The following is an 18031-nucleotide window of genomic DNA, read 5'->3' as shown; positions in this document are numbered from 1 at the left end:
AACTTGACTCATTCCCCTGCACAGCTGAGATTTAGTCCCAGGGCTCCTATTGACTCCTGCCCCAATTAATCCCAAGGCTTCAGGTAGTGATCAGTTCTGTTCACTATGGCTAAATATTCCCTGCAAAACTCTTTTCCCAAGGAGATTTTTCACTTCCAAAGCACTTTCCTTTCTACCACTCCCTGCTGAAAAGTTCTGCTGAGGTGGCACTCACTTTAAAACCCAAATTAAAGTAGAATAGAATTAGATTAGGTATTTGGAAGAAATTCTTCACTACTGGCACAGGGTGCCCAGAGAAGCTGTGGCTGCCCCATCCCTGGTAGCGTTTAAGGCCAGGTTGGACGGGGCTTGGAGCAAGCTGCTCTAGTGGAAGGTGTCCCTGCCCATGACAGGGGGTGGAAAGTGGATGAGCTTTAAGGTCCCTTCCAGCCCTGCTGTTGGTTAGAGACTGTATTTTTCTTTCAGTCCTCATCTCCTTGGTGTCTGTCTCTCTCCACTAGCTGCCATCCATTGTCTGGAGAATGTAGCTGCAAAGCTGGCTGGGCTGGACTCTACTGCAATGAAACCTGTCCCCTTGGGTACTACGGTGAAGGCTGCCAGCTGACCTGCCCCTGCCAGAACGGTGCAGACTGTGACAGCATCACGGGGAAGTGTGTGTGCGCGCCGGGATACATGGTAAGTGAGGGCTGGGAGCAACCGGGCATTTCAGAAAAGAGGAATTTAATCTGGTTTCAAATCATATCTGCATCAAAGTGGCTGGATGCAGGTAATTTTTCCCTATTCTATTATAAATCCACATATTTCTCCTTTGAGCAGTGTCAATGTTTTACTTCTAGTTTACTCAACATTAGTATTGTAAGTTCATTACTGCTGTAAGGATAAAGACATGGTTTCCAGTCGTATATTCTAAGCAAGACAAAACATAAAAGATGTCAGATTATTGTATGCCTGGAAGAGCAGTAAAAGAGTTCTCATGGCCTTTCAGCATGTTCCCTGTCAGGCACACTGCGATTTTAATAGATCTTTGAAAATGGTACAAATGATAGAGCAATTTATGTCTTTTCTGAGCATACATGGCAGGTGTCTTTTACCTGAGCATCAGAAAGAGCTTCAGACATTCTAAGGTAAACAAGCATTACATTTTATAGACGAGATGGAAAATGGCTGAAGAAATCAGCCAAGATGAAGCAACAAAAATGCAAAATTAAAGATAGCCAGGCTGCAGCAGCAGATGTTAAGACATGGATCCAGGTATCCAGTCCTGCTACAGATGGGCATAATGCAACTCTGGCTGGTAAGTTCCCTGGTCATCTGAGTATGAAGTACCTCTTCACTTCAGGAGCACACCATGGAGGAGATCTGCAGGCTATGCCTAAGAAACAATACTTCCTAAACAAATTATTTTCGAGAGGGAATTCCACCACAACTTCATTAGCAGCTGTCTTTCTGCAATTCATGTCCTGAATTTTTCGTGCTCTGTCCCCACAGGCCTATCTTGATGTTTTCTATACTGTTGCAGTAATTACTAGTTATTATCACTAAGTTTACTAGAAATCAAGCTTCAGATACAAAGACATTCCCCAGGTTTTTATATTTATAGGGTATTTTTATGATTTTAGAATATATTTAGAACTTCCAATGATGTTTAGCAGCCTCCTACATGAGCTTTACCCTCTATTGGTTTAAGTTACAGCCTCCAAATGAGATTAATAGGTACCTTCAGATTCTAGGGATCATGAGATTTTATGATCTTTTTCTGTGTTGGAACTCTTCTGATTTGCAGTTATGAGACCTGGTGAACATCATACCAACTGCAGTGTTTAGGGTTTTCTAGGAAAAAAACAGTCTTCTTCTGAGGGCTGATAATGTTGCTGTCATCTATAGGAGAAGGCTGTGCAGCCGTGTGACAAGATCCATAGTGTGTGGGAGTCCTATAGGAGATCAGTGGGATGCTAAATGCTTTTAGGCTTTTCAGCCTCCCTCCGTTTTAAATCCACACCAACTGTCATCTCCAGAACTGTGGAACTGGAGCTGGGGCTTAAAGACGCAAATTTTGTTCTCTGCTTCATGTCAACAGCTGAACCTGAAAGTTGGAACTTCTGTCTCATTTCCAAGAGTTCTCTTGGTGCTGGCTATAAACAGATTTATTTAGGTGTGAGGGGTAGGGCTGTCAAAAGCATCTGTGCAAGACAGTAGTACTTAGAGCTGTGAAAACAAGAAGGGCTTGGAGCTTTGATTCCCCTACAGTAACAAACAACAGAATTTATCTTCTCTGTACAGTGGTGATATGCAGGTATTAACATAAGGTGGAGGAATGAAGGCAGCAGCATGTTAGTAACAAATGCAAAATAAAAAAGATATCAAAATCCTCTTTCTTATCAGGAATGCTGTTCAAGTCTGCAGCACAAAAATATTTTGGGACCCTTCACCATACACATTTAAAGAAGCCCATATTTTGTCCAATATATATTGCTCCAAGACAGCATTATTGCAGGCATGAAGCCTGGGAAGTTCCTATTGCTTCAAAATAATATTTAATCTCATAATAAAGAGCTTTCTTGCATTGACATTTAAACAGCTTGGTTATTGAGGATAGCTCTATAATCACTGAAGCATATTTAGGCATTAGTATCATTGCTTTCTCATAATATACTATAATCTCTGGCAATTAGTCCATGAGGGGAAGTAAAGCCTTGAAATTGCTAATTTATTGCCTCTGAAGAGTATTTGTCATTTGTATGCATTGCAGAATACTTGAGTTGCAATGGTTCTTTCAAATGCTAGAGAACATAGGCTGTAAAGAAAACTTGACAGGAACCTTTCCTTCCCACCACTCTCTTCCTGTGTGCTCCAGTGTCTGGGCAGGGAGAAGTGTCAGCACTGCTTCAATGCAGCCTGCAGGTCAAGAGAAAGATGCTGTGGGGCCAGAACCCTCTCAGGGCTTGAAGTGGCTTACCTCAATGACACACTCCAGACCAGGCTTTGCCTTCAAATATTCATGCCTGCCTCTTGCTGAGGCAATGGGGAGCTTTGCCTGCAGGTAGAATTTTGCCCCTGAATTCGGCAAGCCTGCAAACGAGTGGCGCGAGTGTTAGTGAATGCAGGATGTCTCTTTTGGCTGTGCTGACAACAGAGTGATGCTAATACAGAACTGGGCTGAGCTAATTAGCCAGAAAAGCCATAAATGAATCCCTCTTGCTTTTTCTAGCATGAGATTTGGCTGATGCAGCTACAGGGTCAGGAATTTTGCCATATGATTGGAAAGAACAAAAGTGGAAGCAACACCTTATATTTTACAGAAACATTTGATCTACACATGAGCTTACATAGCAGAGCAGGCTGAAGGGTTTCTGAGTAAGGGGGAAAGGAAGAGAGTATGATGGGACATGGGCTATAACTGCACAATTTGACTGCAAAGGCCGAGGACTTTTTGGTTATTGGATGCCTCGAAAATATAGTGACAAAGAAATGACAGCCTTTCCCTGACGAAGCACTCCTCCAGCCCACTTCTTCTGCACAGATGGCTTGGTTTCTGACTGTGCCCTGCCTCGGCTGTGTCAGGGCAGCTGGGCTGGGTTTCAGGATGAATCATCTGCAGTCGCAGCCAAAACAGGGACATTTTGTTGGGATGCAGAACAAGCCCATTAAAAACACAAAGCATCTGGTCACCTTTATTAAATGTATTAAGTGGAAAGGCGGCCTTCCCATAGGTTGACACGTACGTGAGCAGAACACTGAATTTCTGGAAGTTAAGCAGAGGTTTAAAATAAAAATGTACATTGTAGCTCAGAAAATAATATGTTATTTATTAGCTGTGACATTTCCAGCAATTCAAATGCCAAGGCTAAATATTGGTGAGCTTGCAGGTTTGGATGGAACATCAAAACATTCGTTTTTTGATGAGTATTTCGGGTCAGACTCAGCCAACAAGATTTGCCCACACCTAGCTCTAAACCCAAATGACACTGTTACAAAGATGTTACTGGGTACCAATGCAGGTGATTTGTGTGAAGTTCTGATATGACTGCTCTGATATGACTGTGCTGGTGCCAGGGGATTGCTCTATTTTAACTGTACGATGTCTAAACCACTGCGCAGACACTGTGTAGATTTGATGGAAGAGGTAGCTGAGAAATCAGTGCTCCGCAATTGTACCCAAACCAGCCTGGGTCTTGGAGGCAGTATACAGGACAATAAAAACAGGGTAATTGGAGTGGAGAGGACACAACAAAATCTTCATCCCAAAATCACAGAGCATATCTAGAGCTCCTCCCTACATGCTCCGGCAGTAGAGGAGGCTTGCACGCTGCAGGCCTGTTGGAAACCCTGTGCTTGTTGCATCTCACTTGGGAAGGGAGGATAAAGGTTGTATCAATTTAACTAAGAGGATTGCAGGGAATCATCATTATAAGGATGCCAATAGGGTATTTCCCTGAAACTGTTATTTTTACTGTATGTGAGGGCTGCCTCTTAGTACTCATGTGATGAATTGCCAGTGATGCTATTCTAAAGAATGGTTTTGAAAAGCCATTCTACTGCCACCTCGTTTGTGGCAAGAAGGAATCTGATAAACACACACAAGGAGTACACAAAGATTAGCCTTAAAAACTACACAGGGAGATTCTTGACTGGTAAAAAATGTATTCTTCCTCCCACATGCAAACAGTCGCTCCTTGCAATAAATTACTTGGGTGCAATTATGGGGGTAGTGAAAGGGGTTATACTAAATTGTACCTTTCCCTCCTTCCAAATTCTGCTTTAAGATGCTCTCTTACAAGCCCACTAAAGTCAGCTGTGCAATAAGGACGTAAAAGAAATCAGGAGTGTCCGTGTCCTCTCTTCTTTTGTTTTTGGTTCATTTAATTTTATTCCTGTAATTCAATAAACATGGTGAAGAAGGCTAGAGGATATGAATTAAATATGACAGGAGACCACAGGAATCTTGACCTTCTGTCTCACAAGGTAATCTTGAAACCAACCCCCTGCACGTCCCTATCAGCATTCTAGCTACCGAGATCATAAATGCTGTTGCAATGCAACTAAGTTCACCTTCCCTATTGCACAGCTAATTGCAATTTCCCTCAGAAGAGTGGCTATCTGGAGACCTCACCCTGTGACAGGCCTTTTTTCCTTATGGATGCTTTGTTTTCTTCCTTTGAAAAATGGATTTGACTTCAAATGCTTTCATTCTGTCTATTGTGGCAAGGAAATGTGTAGTTAAAACATTTCTCAGCCAAGACACACTGAGAAAACTTTAACACTTATCTGCAGAATGTGCGGTCAGCTTTTACTTTGGTGGGCACTTAGGTCTATATTTCACTTCTAGATGACAGAACTTATATTACTCTAAAGAGTTCATCTATTTATGCTGCAATTTTTTGAAGGCCTGTCTGCTTCTATTGAGCCCTGCATGCTGGCAAGCAAAGCTAGCACTTCATCACCAAAATGAAAGAATCCATTCTGACATTCTTCTTTTCCTCGGATATACTCGTAGATCCCATACAAACCAATTGCAGTACAGGCAAGTATGGAAACTATAGCAGTGATTACCTCTTCCAGAAGATTTTTCAGCTTTTGGAATGTCACTTGGGTTCCCTAAGGCTTTCCAAGGTATATCCCAGTCCTGTGCATCTATAACCATTTGCATCTGCTGTTGATGTTGCATCAAAATTGCATTTTAAAAGCGTAATTAAACAATGTCTTTCAAGTATATTCTTATACAAGTGCTTATGCATATATACCTCCAGCTGAGCTCAGTAGGAATCTGTGCACTGAAATACTGAAACACAGACTTAATCCAGGTCTCTAAGTCCACACTTCTGTCTGGAATGCCAGAGTTCCTCAGCATAATGCTTTCTCTGCCACAGGGGTGCAAACTGCTTTCAAGATTTACACTGGAGTACAAGTTTACAGCCTGCCTGCACGTTGGAGTAGAAGTCAGTCCGTGTAACACGCAATAAGCAATAGCTCGAGTACTTCGTAAAACGGATGTATATTATAGTGCTATAAACCTATTCAAATACACAGGAACTGTATGACAAGCTTGCTAATGGATGATATCAGTGCAAACACCCCACATGGTGTCAGGCTAGTCTTAGTCCACCCCATGCCTACCCAGGGAGGAAAATGACCAATTTCTGCTTCTATAGAAATGAGGAGAACCATAATTTTGTGTTACTTATAGAGGTCATAAGGAACTTACAGGTCCAGTCTGTTGAGTATTCCAGCCATGGCCAGCTTCCTTCTGGCACATACAATATCTCTTGCTCCCTGAAATAAAAAATAGAGGAGAATAAAACCAATCTTTCCCTCTATATTAAAAGAAAATTGGAGCCTGCTGTCCTGTCCTACACCTTTAAAATTCTCTCTGTTGTCTGAAAGGGGGGGAAAAAGTAAATAGAAAAGAGCCCCTTATCTTATCTTCAATTGAATTTTCCCTGAAGGACTGAAATCCCAGGTAGTTCAGGAGGAATTGGAAGAGTCGTTGCCTGAAGGTGTTTTCTAAATACTGAAGGTACAAATTTATCAGTTTCTTCCCTCTCTTCTACATATTTGCTTTCATCTTTATTCTGAATGTATCATCCTTCCCTGCTTCAGAAGGAAGCAGGAAAAAATGAATGAGACTTCTTTGTCTCATAAGCCTCTGCTTTAGTAGTGAAATTACTTATGAATTCCACAAAATTCTTCATCTACCAAATGAACCGAAGGTTGGAGATAGCGGATCTGGTGTGGGGGCTTTAACTCATTTAAATGATCCCCTTTCTCTTTGAGCTAATTCCAGAAGTACTTCAGTGGAAGCTCATTTCAGAGCAACAGGGCACCTCATCAAAAGGTTGAAAAAGAGAAGACGAGGGGAAAAAACCTTCAATAGAGCCCGTGTCCTTTTATCCTTGATTTACGGAGCATATCAGTTACCCCCCTTTGTTAAGAGCTCTTTTCATTTATAGTTATAAAATAAATTCAACCATTTTATCAAGATGTTCTTGTTACCAGCCACCAGTATAAATTTTACTTGCTGGAGGTGAGGAAAAGCTTTTCTGGCACAGCAGTTGTCCAATTAACTGGAGTATTACAGGCAACAGCAATAGTTTGCCCAGTCTCATTTCAGGAATTACCTCGGTGCACAAGGAAGATGCATTTTCTTCTCACTGGTTTCCTATTTGTGTTCATAATCCAATGTCTCAAAACCATTGTGAATGGCTGGCAGTAGTGGCAATGGGTATGATAAGGCACCCTCACTATGCAGGTGGGTTTGAGCATGGGTTGTAGCTGGCAGTAAGGGAATTATTAATTAATAACAGAAGACTCTGTGGAGACCTTACAGTAGCTTCCAGTACCTAAAGGGGCCTCCAAGAAAGCTGGAGGGGTTTTTACAGGGGCATGTAAGGATAGGCCAAGGGGAATGGCTTTAACCTGCCAGAGGGGACACTGAGATGAGCTCTTAGGCAGAAGCTCTTCCCTGTGAGGGTGCTGAGGCGCTGGCACAGGGTGCCCAGAGAAGCTGTGGCTGCCCCATCCCTGGCAGTGTTCAAGGCCAGGTTGGACACAGGGGCTTGGAGCAAGCTGCTCTAGTGGAAGGGGTCCCTGACCATGGCAGGGGTTGGAACTGAATGAGTTTTAAGGTCTCTTCCAACCCAAACCATTTGATGACTCTATGATTCTATGATACCATGAAGTACAATAAATTGTCCTCTAACTAATGGGGCTAAAAGAGCCTTATTTTCCACAGATTTATATCCTTAGTCCCCTAGCCTTTCCTTCCCAATTGTAGGAACACCGTCTCTCTATCAGGTCTCCTGTGACACTTTGCTAGCAAAGGACACTCAGAAGGGCTCATGGACCTCAAATTCACATAACCCCCTCCCTGCACAACCAGGTTAAAGGTACCATGCATCCATTCCCTAAAAAGAAAGGATTTTGCCTGAACAAAGACTGAATATTAAGTCATGAAGTGGAATAAATTGATTCCCATGCTCCTAGACTTGGAGCTGTTTCCTATTTATAGGTTTTTTCCTGTTTTCCCTCAATTATTCAAAAGTTCTTTGTAGACTTCATTTTAAGGTGTTTGGGAATATCCTACTGTAGCCAGGACTAATTCCTCAGCTAGCCTTTAAGTATAGAGACACAGGCAGCGGAGAGACAAAACCAGCCCAAGGTGAACTATCATTGGTGATGCCAGAAGCAGCACAAGAGGGAAAGTCCCAGCTCGGCGACAAAGAGAGTAGTGGGATGCACCTGAAGGAACAGCAAAAAGACCTGGAAGTTTCAGTGTGTTCTGAATGGTTTGGAGAGGTTCATTTTGCCAAAGTCAGCAAGAAGGAAATGCAGTCTCTTTGATAACCGATATTGATGGGAGTTTAGATCTGGGGGTAAAGTGAAAGACTGGGATATAGGAAATTCAACTAAAATAACTTCAAAAAAATGGAATATATAACTGTGCCCTTGGAAACCGTGCTGAGAAAAGTTACAAATGATATCCACGTGGTGCTTGAAAAGCAGATAAAGCTGAGAATACTAGTGAGACCATCAGTCACAATAATACAATCAGGTCCTCTATGCTATCTGTGTGTGTGTCCTGCATCCCCCTTTCCAGGTTCTGGACTCTGAGGAATGCACTGTCCTTCAGACTTGCATTTTCTTGATATCTTCTACAGGAAGATAAACCTGAAAACCCACCTGATCAATTTTTTTAAGCTTACAAATTACTTCACAAGTGGATGCAGAGCAAGAAGAGGATCTCAAGCAGGCAACAAAAGAACCACTTTGTTCCATACAGCCTAATTAAGAGTGAGCTGGAAAACCATTCTTGAAAGGAAAGCACTGTCACTTCCCAGTTGTATTGAAGTTTTCCTATCAGCCTGGCTGCATGTTGGAAGCTCTGAGTTCATTAACATGAATTCAAAACATCTCATGCCCAGTGTTTTGATACATTCCTCACACAAACAGAGCTGGTCAGGGATCATTTGTACCTATCAGGATTATTGCATATTTATAGACTAGAGGAAAACTACCTGTGAGTTGCATCTTGATGTCCCTTTTCATTGATGACCTCTGAACTTTGTTACCCACTTCTCCATGCATACAGAAGTACATATTTATGTGCACAAAACGGCTGGGGTTTGTAGGCCACTGGGACCAGTAACAGACTATAAAGTTTTGCATCCCAGGGCTACTAGGGCTGATCCAGGCCAGGTCAGTGCAGAGTGAAAATTATCTTCTCTTGGCTGTGCAGTGGCCTTGCACGGAATGACTTTGGTCTCAGTCCAGCTCACTGTGGATCAGTACTGACATCACAAACCGCATTTCTATCAGCAGTGACTGGCAAATTTGCTGGCAGACTGAGCTCTTGCTCCATTTTACCTTCACAAGCCATTGCTCCAGGTCAAGCTTGGTGGCATGGCTGTGTTCTCTGTTTCAAAGTCCCCATAGGACTTTTTCAGAGGACAAGCAGCAGAGGTATTCAGGGCTGTTGGAACAGCACCCTTCATAAGAAATTCTTCCCTGTGAGGGTGCTGAGGCGCAGGCACAGGGTGCCCAGAGAAGCTGTGGCTGCCCCATCCCTGGCACTGTTCAAGGCCAGGTTGGACACAGGGGCTTGGAGCAAGCTGCTCTAGTGGAAGGGATCCCTGCCCATGGCAGGGGTTGGAACTGGATGAGCATTAAGGTGCCTTTCAACCCAAAGCATTCCATGATTGTATGATTCTAGGACAAGCATTGCAAGTCACCCAGATTGTTCTGCATCTCTCTTAAATGGCAGGTACCTTTCTGAGAAGCCAATCCACTTCTGAGGTGGCCCTGCCACATGTAGACTAGGAAACAATGAACATCACCTCAACGCAAAGAAACTGGATGTGGTCCAAAAGCATTATTTTGATAACAGCTCATAAATGGATTCTTCCAGCTCTGCTCTGTTACAGGAGAAAATATCCTACATTCCGATCCCAACGGGGAAGATCATTATGGGAAGGCCACCTGTGTATTCCCAGGCTTTCAGCCTAAGCTGCTCCACTATTGACTTTTATATCGATGAACCAGGTGCTTGATGCCTATTAGGCTTGTTGGTGTTCTCCCCCCGGGGCTCCTATTCACCAATTAGACATTCCAGCTGGAGCACCGGCAGCCGCAGCGTTTAGGAGCCGGTGTTTTCCTAAACCCCGACAGCATTCATGGCAGCACCTGGCTGCATGAGCCCTAATGAAGGGTCTTCTCTCACACCAGGGCGTTTGCTGTATGCTTTTGAGCAGGTGATCTATTGTACCGGTGTATTTAACAAGGTCACTGGATGCACAAGACATGGTGGGTGTGCCTCAGTTGTGGAAAATACATCCCCTTCTTTGAATTCAGTGGCATTTTTTCAGATGCTTTTATGAACTACTGCTGTTTTATTTTGTTTGCTCGCTCCCTTAGCAATGTAAAAGCTTCAGAAATTGTCTGTGACAGCTCAAATTCCACTTTGTCAGCCCAGGTTTGCCTGAACGCAACTGCTAGCTTCAGTAGGATTGCCCCAGATATACAGGAGTGGAGTTTGCCTCAGTGACTGCCTCTACTAATGAGAACTTACTCAGTCACACACCGTGTCTATAAGTTGATAAGAACTGTGAGCAAATCCCAGGTCTCCTCCTTTTCTTATATTTACTTCTACTTCTGGGCTCTGCTGCAGTTTTGTTTACCTGAATAACTCCAAAGTTTTCATAAGTGGGTCCAAAGGAACCAACTTCATACAGAAAGCCTGGCTGCCTCTGCCTTTGTTGCTAGTTGACATATTTCCTCTATTTTATCCTTGATTGGCAATGTGGCTGTGCCAAATTGCATTTCAGTTCCTGTAGCCTCATTCAGAATCAGCAGAGCCCAATATTCTGTTCAGACTGAGTTATTTGACCTGAATTTTGAGGGGGAATAAACTTGCCAATAACAGTGTCTCTTTTCATCTATTACACTTCAAAATGGGAATGTCTCTATCCACACTATCTGTGGATCTATGCATAAAAGTGCTGGTAGTTGACTCTCCTGGTAGTTCAAATTGCAAACTGACTTCATTAAAACCACCTAAGCATAGGATTTAACACACAGGTTAGGGTTTTTTCATTGTATTTTCTGTCTAACTACAGTGTCAAAGGAAAAGACTTTATCCTTTACAGTCGGAAGTGTATAAATGGAAAATCCTGGTTGTGTTTTCCTATGCCAAAGAGGAACTGAAATTGTACCAGATTTTGAACTCTTGTTGCTGAAGGTTTTTGGATCTGTGGAAGTTTGATGGGGGATATCTGTTTATCTGCTGTGTGTGACTGCCAGGTTATTTACCAGCTTTTAGAAGGTACGTCGCAAACCCCGTTAGCTTGAAGTTGATGTATCTTTGCTTTTCTAGATGCTTTTTTGTTTTGATCCTCTCACCTGTGGATGGTGCAGCTCAGAACCACTGTCAAATGCAGGTGTTAGCATCATCAGCTCCATACCTGGGTATTTTCCATCCACGTTGTCGCTTCTGTGGCTTCAGTACTCTTAGCAAGAGACTAGCTGGGGATACCTGCTCTGTGCAGCACATTTCACTCCTTCTGGACTCAGTCCATCCTGTCTGTGTGAACAAGAGCTCAGGGATGTGCTGATGTACTGGTCTTGTTTGGCAGCTTCTGTTACAGGGACCATGCTGGTGAGTGGGGTAGAGAAGTTTAGATTTGAGACTGTGCTTGGGCATTATCCCTAATTGTATGGCACAGCTATAGAAGAATTTGGAAAGGAAGTTTGCAAATAGTGCACAGCTATTGGGATTATCAAACATAAAGATAGCAGCAAATTGGGGGAAAGGTTTGATGTTGCTGCATGACTGGGTAGGTTGAAATTCAGTGTTCAAAAATGCAGAGTAACAGGTGACAGGAAAGTAACATGAAGCAAATACACAAAAGGTGAGTTCTAACTTAATTCCTAGCATTCAGGGAAGGAGCTCAGGCAATCACAGTGGATAGTTTTGTGAAAAGCTCAAATGTGTGCTCAGCACAGGTCAAAACCCAAGCAAATCCCGAGGACCAGATAGAACAGTGAGAGTGATCAGGAAGAGAACAAAACTGGTTGGGAAAAAAACCATTTTTGAGGTATTGTGTAAATCCATAATATATCTAAATCTCAAACTACTGCACACAGTTTGGCTGATTCCTGCTTACAAAGGATATAATGAAAGTAGCGAGTGGTGACAAAGATCATCTTTTATATGGAATAGCTTCTATACAAAGAATGACTCGATAAGCTAGAACTGAGCGCAGAAAACAGATGGCTGAGGAGGGATATGATAGAGGTCTATGGAACTTCGGATGGTGTATAGAACGTGAACAAGGAATAGTTATTTACTATTTCTAATAACACAGGAACGAGGGGCAGCCAATTAAATGATTGCACAGCAGGTTTGAAGACAAAGATAGTGCTTTTCACAGAATGCGTAATTAAATTGTGAAATGGCTCCCATAAAATGAGAATAGGAGAGTGGGATGATTTTGCTTAGAAAAGGGGTCACCAAGGGTAGATATGTGAGAGGTCTCTTACACCGCAGGGGAAGGGGGAGAAGGAATGACTATTTGCCATTTATCACAGTATAAGAAGTTTCCCAATTAAAAATCAGGCAGTGGATTTGAAGCAAACAAATAAAGATAATTTTTCTCCTTTCTATTTATAATTAAACTGTGGATCTTCTTGCCAGAGGATGTCATAGAGGCTGAAAGGATAAATGATACCTTTTATTTCCTGGTTTTGCTAATGTCCTTTTTGCAGAACTGTTCAGAGTTGTCAGCCAGAGCCCAGATTTATTATTGCAAAGAAGTCAGGGGGCCACAGTTGTTCTACAAGGTAGATCTTGTACTGTGCCACTCAGGCTATGTGGACAGAGCAGAAACCATCTCTAATTTCCAGACAAGGGTACTCCAATAAAATAGCTGGTGCAGAATTGTCATGGCCTGCTCTGGATTCTCACTCTGAGGTACACTGCACTGCAATGCTTATCTGTAGTTCCAAATGGCATAGGTTTCAGTTAGCCACTGATTTATTCTGCCCAAATCTGGGAAAGAAAACTATGGAACTTCACAGAGTGTGTTAAAACCTTTCCTTTACATAGTAAACTCCAACTCAGACCCCTCCATTTAAAGAAGGCAGAGAAATAGGTTCTGTTTGTCTTTACCAGCAGCATTCAAGAGCTGCAGTTTAGTATTTTGACATATTTAACTCACTCCTTCCTGTGGTTTGGACATAAGTAGCTTGTTGAGTACACCACGAAGAGCACAGGTACCAAGTGTATACTTCTCAGGCGTGTAAATACTTTCCACTAACTTGAAATAATACACATTATGGCTGGGCCATTTTACCTTTGGGGACATTAAACTGTGATATGGCCATGGTTTTTGGAGCAGTTTAGAATAGCAGTTGATCAAAGCTGGTTATAGTAGCAGCAATGAGCCCCACGGATGTTAGACTCTTTACAGCTTCCCCAGAGTTTAAGTTTAAAATATCATGAGAGTTTGCTCCTGGTCTCATCTGAATAAATGTGAAGTGGCCCTATTCCAGATTTAAATTTCTTTAACTAAACAGAGGATTTGGTTATCCAGCTGGTCCCATAATGTATCTTTGTAATCCTCCTGATACAGACATGATTGACCTGATAATTTACCACAGAATCCCAGACTGATTTGTGTTGGAAGGGACCTTAAAGCTCAGCTGGTCCCAAACCCCTGCCATGGGCAGGGACCCCTTCCACTGGAGCAGCTTGCTCCAAGCCCCTGTGTCCAACCTGGCCTTGAACACTGCCAGGGATGGGGCAGCCACAGCTTCTCTGGGCACCCTGTGCCAGCGCCTCAGCACCCTCACAGCAAAGAGCTTCTGCCTGAGAGCTCATCTCAGTCTCCCCTCTGGCAGGTTAAAGCCATTCCCCTTGGCCTGTCCCTACAGGCCCTTGTCCCAAGCCCCTCTCCAGGTTTCCTGCAGCCCCTTCAGGCACTGGAGCTGCTCTCAGGTCTCCCCTTCAGGAGCCTTCTCTTCTCCAGGCTGACCCAGCCCAGCTCTCTCAGCCTGGCTCCAGAGCAGAGCTGCTCCAGCCCTCGCAGCACCTCTGTGGCCTCCTCTGGACTCACTCCAACAGCTCCACACCCCTCTTGTGTTAGGGCCCCAGAGCTGGATGCAGTAACTCTTCCCATTAACTAAATCTAAACCCATGTATTACAGATATTTTCATTTCCACCTGAAATATCTGCTCCATAAACAATCTCCTGCAGAATTAGGAGTTTGTTTTCATATCTTGCGTTTCCGTAGCCAACTGCTGAGGCTGGCCAAGCACTGAACATCATCTGATTTAGCTGAACCTCCATCATGTTTCCTGAGCTGTGCATGGCTGTGCTGCTTGTACTCCATTACAGCCTGCCTGTGGGAGGTTGTCCTCTCAGGTATGATGCTCCTTCTCACCCGATGAAATGTCCCGAGGAAACGATGTAGGAGTTGTTTTAGCCAGTCTAAATCCAATCTCCTATTTTGGGAGAGGTCCCTCCTGGATAAATGTGTTCTGTGATATTTTATTAGGTGAAAAGTGCTGACTGTATTAAAAAAAAAATGTTCAGAGGTGGATGATCATCTTTTTTACTCTCCTCGCTACTTTCCTGGTGAATACATTTAATTATATGATGCTGTATTCATTGCCTTGCTGACACTAAAGTGCTCTGCAGTTAAGGCCCGAATACTAAACCAGGCAGATATTCAAGTGTTGTAAAGTTAGTCTAGATTCTCTGGCCAGCAACAGTGCTACTTTGATTTACGGGAAGCAGAGGGGAGGGTGCAATCCCCCCCTTGCTCTCTTTATTGAATTCTCTTTCTTGTTTTTTGATGTCCATATTTAGGTAGCTTGAACAGTAGGAATGGATTTTTTAATTGCAGATAACTGACTGATATTGGGCATATTTGTAGTGGAAACTTGAAAACTATTCCCTGGTGGTGAGGGGGATTAAAGCGCTCACTGACAGAAATCCAACCGCAGCTTTGCTGAGGTTTAGTATGCAAAATCCAATTTTTGTAATGGGAGTTCTATTTGTATTTGCCTTCACTTGATTTCATTGAGGCAAGAAAATAGCCTCACAAAGCTGGAATTTACTGGCTTTGCTCTTACACAGCACCAGTCCACCATCAGTTTTATTGCTCCTCTTGGATGTATGAAGCGTGGTGGAGCCAAGATGCTGGAGGACAGGGGAGTGGTGAGATTCTATGCACTCTGGGCTTCCAAAGATGAGACCTGTCCCGCACACAGTGTCTATTAGTTTGCCTGTGTGGGTTTACTGTACATGGGTCATGGAATACCCTATGGAAAAAACCCTCTGTTCCTGGAATGAGGGCAGCCAGGGCAGCTCTGCTGCAAGCAGTGCACCTTGCCTCCCTTCCCTCTTTCCCATGAGTTAGTGGGATAGGGGCATATTCAGACATGAGACCTCAGGGCCAATGCCCTGGATTCCCAGTCTGAAAGGACCCTGAGCCATGTGCAGTGCCTGACTCCTGGGACGCACAGATCCTTGCATCCTCCATAGTAAGACCCTTACAGATGGGATTTACTGTGCTGGAAACCACAAGCTCTGTGCTGTTAATTCCAGCTCTGCATATGTATACATGGTATCCAGACTGACAGGATGCACAAGTTCTCTAATCTTGATAGATACAAATCATGTTGTAGGTAGCAAAGTCCTAATCAGAGGCTTTCCTAAGCTGTGGCTAAAGGCTTCCCAAGGTCAACATGATGGGGAAGGTCCCCTCTGGGAAGATGGATAGATAATTGTTGCTCCAAAACCCATGTGTTATGCCAGCAGCAGCAAATATATTTGGGTTTATAAAATAGGAACCTACCAAGTTCAACTTGATTTTTGTACAAACGATTTGGATTCTTTTGTGGTAGCTTTTACTCCCCTCACGGTCAGTGCTCCCAGCTTTGGCTATCACCAGTAAAATGAAATTAAATAGCATTTAATAAAGTCCTGTAAGTATTTAGAATTAACATTCTTTATAATATTTTTACTGACTACTCTCTAAGTAAAGTTTCCATTTGTTTGTGTGCATCTTTTGCTGGATGTTTTTGATGAAACACCAAATTTGCAAATCAGTGTCAGGCTGACTAATTCTGAACCTGGCATTTGCTGTGAGGTTTACTGTATGAATTAGCATATTAGCACAAATCCAGAGGTGAAATAAAATGCTGACATCCATTTGTAAATGTTTATAAATCCTTGTAAGACTTTAGGAAGCAAAGGGGCAAGTTCTTCCCACTCCCAAGGGAAGCTGTGCTTAGTCCTTATGATATGTCCAGGTTTGACAGTACACTTGCAGAGGGCTGTGGTGCTACTGAGGTGCAGACTGGGGAAAGCTTTGCAGATGGCTGTTCAAGCTCTTTATGATTTAATGACAGACTTCAGCATTCAGGACTGCCTGGTTCTCTTCGGGTGAGCCATGAGTTGCAAAGTCACTTCATAAACATAAGAAAGTTCTTTCCCATCCTTTCCACCTTACCCCATCTTCTCCCATGAAAAGGGCAACGGGAAAAGGAGATGGAATAAAGTCATCAATGGTTTCATTGTGTCGGTTCAGACGTATTTCAAATTCTAGCACAGCTACATTGTGTAATGCTGCAAAGTGAATACAGGAACATTTGTCAGTTCTTAACAAAAATGATTACCTGCAAAGTGAACACTTGGCTTGTGCGGGGCACAAGATCCTTCCCCAGCCTTTCTTCATGCATTTTATCATTAACACCAATAATAGCATCTGCAGGGAGTAATTAGTAACACCCAGAGGGGAAGGGAATTCTGCCAGAGGACATCATTATGTCTGGGAAACTAAAGATTCTGTGTAGTAAGGTCATGAATAAATTGTTTGAGTCTGGGGTGGAGGAGAAGACCGGTAAAAGTACAGTTTCCTACTGCTGCTAACACACTTATGAAGAGCACATTAATTTCCACTAGAACACCATTAAGGAAATTAGTTTGTTCTGATGGTTTGTGTTGCTGGATACCATATGTTTACCTTGAGGGAATGTTTGTGGAGAACCACTTTGGGTTAATTGTAAATGTCACAAATAAGTAAACATACAGAACTGTATCTGTGATCTGCATCGGTGCACAGACACTGTACCAGCACACTGGTGTGCTGTGTAATGTGTGTACACATAAATATGTACTTTTACATACTAAATCCATAGTGATCAGCTTATCTGGACGCACAGACATCAGTACAAACAGCACCTGCATTTTGTCTCTCTGATCTGTTTATCATCGCATACATATGGCACTGCACCATGCCCTTCTTTCTATTTAATGCCCGTTGCTGCGAGCTCTGAGAGCCCAGCACTGAGCTTCCCTGTGGCTGGTGGCAGGTGCTGCACCTCTAATTCATCTGGCACAAAGAAAGGTGAAGAGTGGGAGAAGGAGGAACCAAATACCGTGTTAAAAATCTCCGATCAGCTGGAGTCACACTGCAGATTACAAAGGTTCCAACATGCTGCCTTCCAGTGTTGGCAGTCCCCCTCACAATCTGCACAGGAGCCGAGGATTTTCAGCACCTTGACAGATTAAACCTTAAGAACAAACCTGTCACACAGGTCTTTATGCTGCAAACTTGAGGCCAAGCTCAATAACATCCTGTTAGTCTTCTGCATTGCAGAGGCCTGGAAAAAAATGATTTTCTGTTTTGCCACTGACTTCAGTGCAACCAGGCTTCCCCCCCGCCTCCCTAAGGCAAATTTATTCCTGTAGATTGTAGCTGCTTCTGCAATGCTTAATTCCCCATCCTTAAATAACCACACTTTGAGCCAGACCAGGTATGGGTGCAGACATTGCCAGGTGGTGTTGACCATTACTGGGTTATTAACTCCCCTTATGCCCTAGGATACCTTTTTTCTTTCCCCTATCAAAATGCATTTCACTGATTTAAAGGCCTGATCCAAAATGTACAGGAATAAATAGAAATCTTTCTGCTGAACACTGAAAAAAAGATTTTAAAGGGAGTCAGTCATCGTTTACAGCAGGAATGTCCG

At 43.1% G+C, this 18031-nt stretch overlaps 1 protein-coding gene across 11 annotated transcripts in view; it reads left to right on the top strand.

The window, feature by feature from the left end:
* MEGF11 (multiple EGF like domains 11) overlaps window positions 1-18031 on the top strand; it is a 268163-nt gene that overhangs the window by 189808 nt on the left and 60324 nt on the right. For all 11 annotated transcript variants that reach the window (XM_062601762.1, XM_062601760.1, XM_062601766.1 and 8 more), the window contains one exon: window positions 501-675. In XM_062601762.1, the coding sequence (XP_062457746.1) occupies window positions 501-675 (175 nt within the window). The remainder of the gene's footprint in view (window positions 1-500; window positions 676-18031) is intronic.

The sequence above is a fragment of the Pezoporus occidentalis genome, unplaced genomic scaffold (assembly GCF_034315485.1).
Source record: "Pezoporus occidentalis ecotype Australia unplaced genomic scaffold, CSIRO_AGI_Poc_V1 ctg72, whole genome shotgun sequence".
Taxonomy (NCBI): Eukaryota; Metazoa; Chordata; class Aves; order Psittaciformes; family Psittacidae; genus Pezoporus; species Pezoporus occidentalis.
Note: the sequence above shows the minus strand (reverse complement) of the source record. Positions and strands in the feature narration are given on the sequence as shown.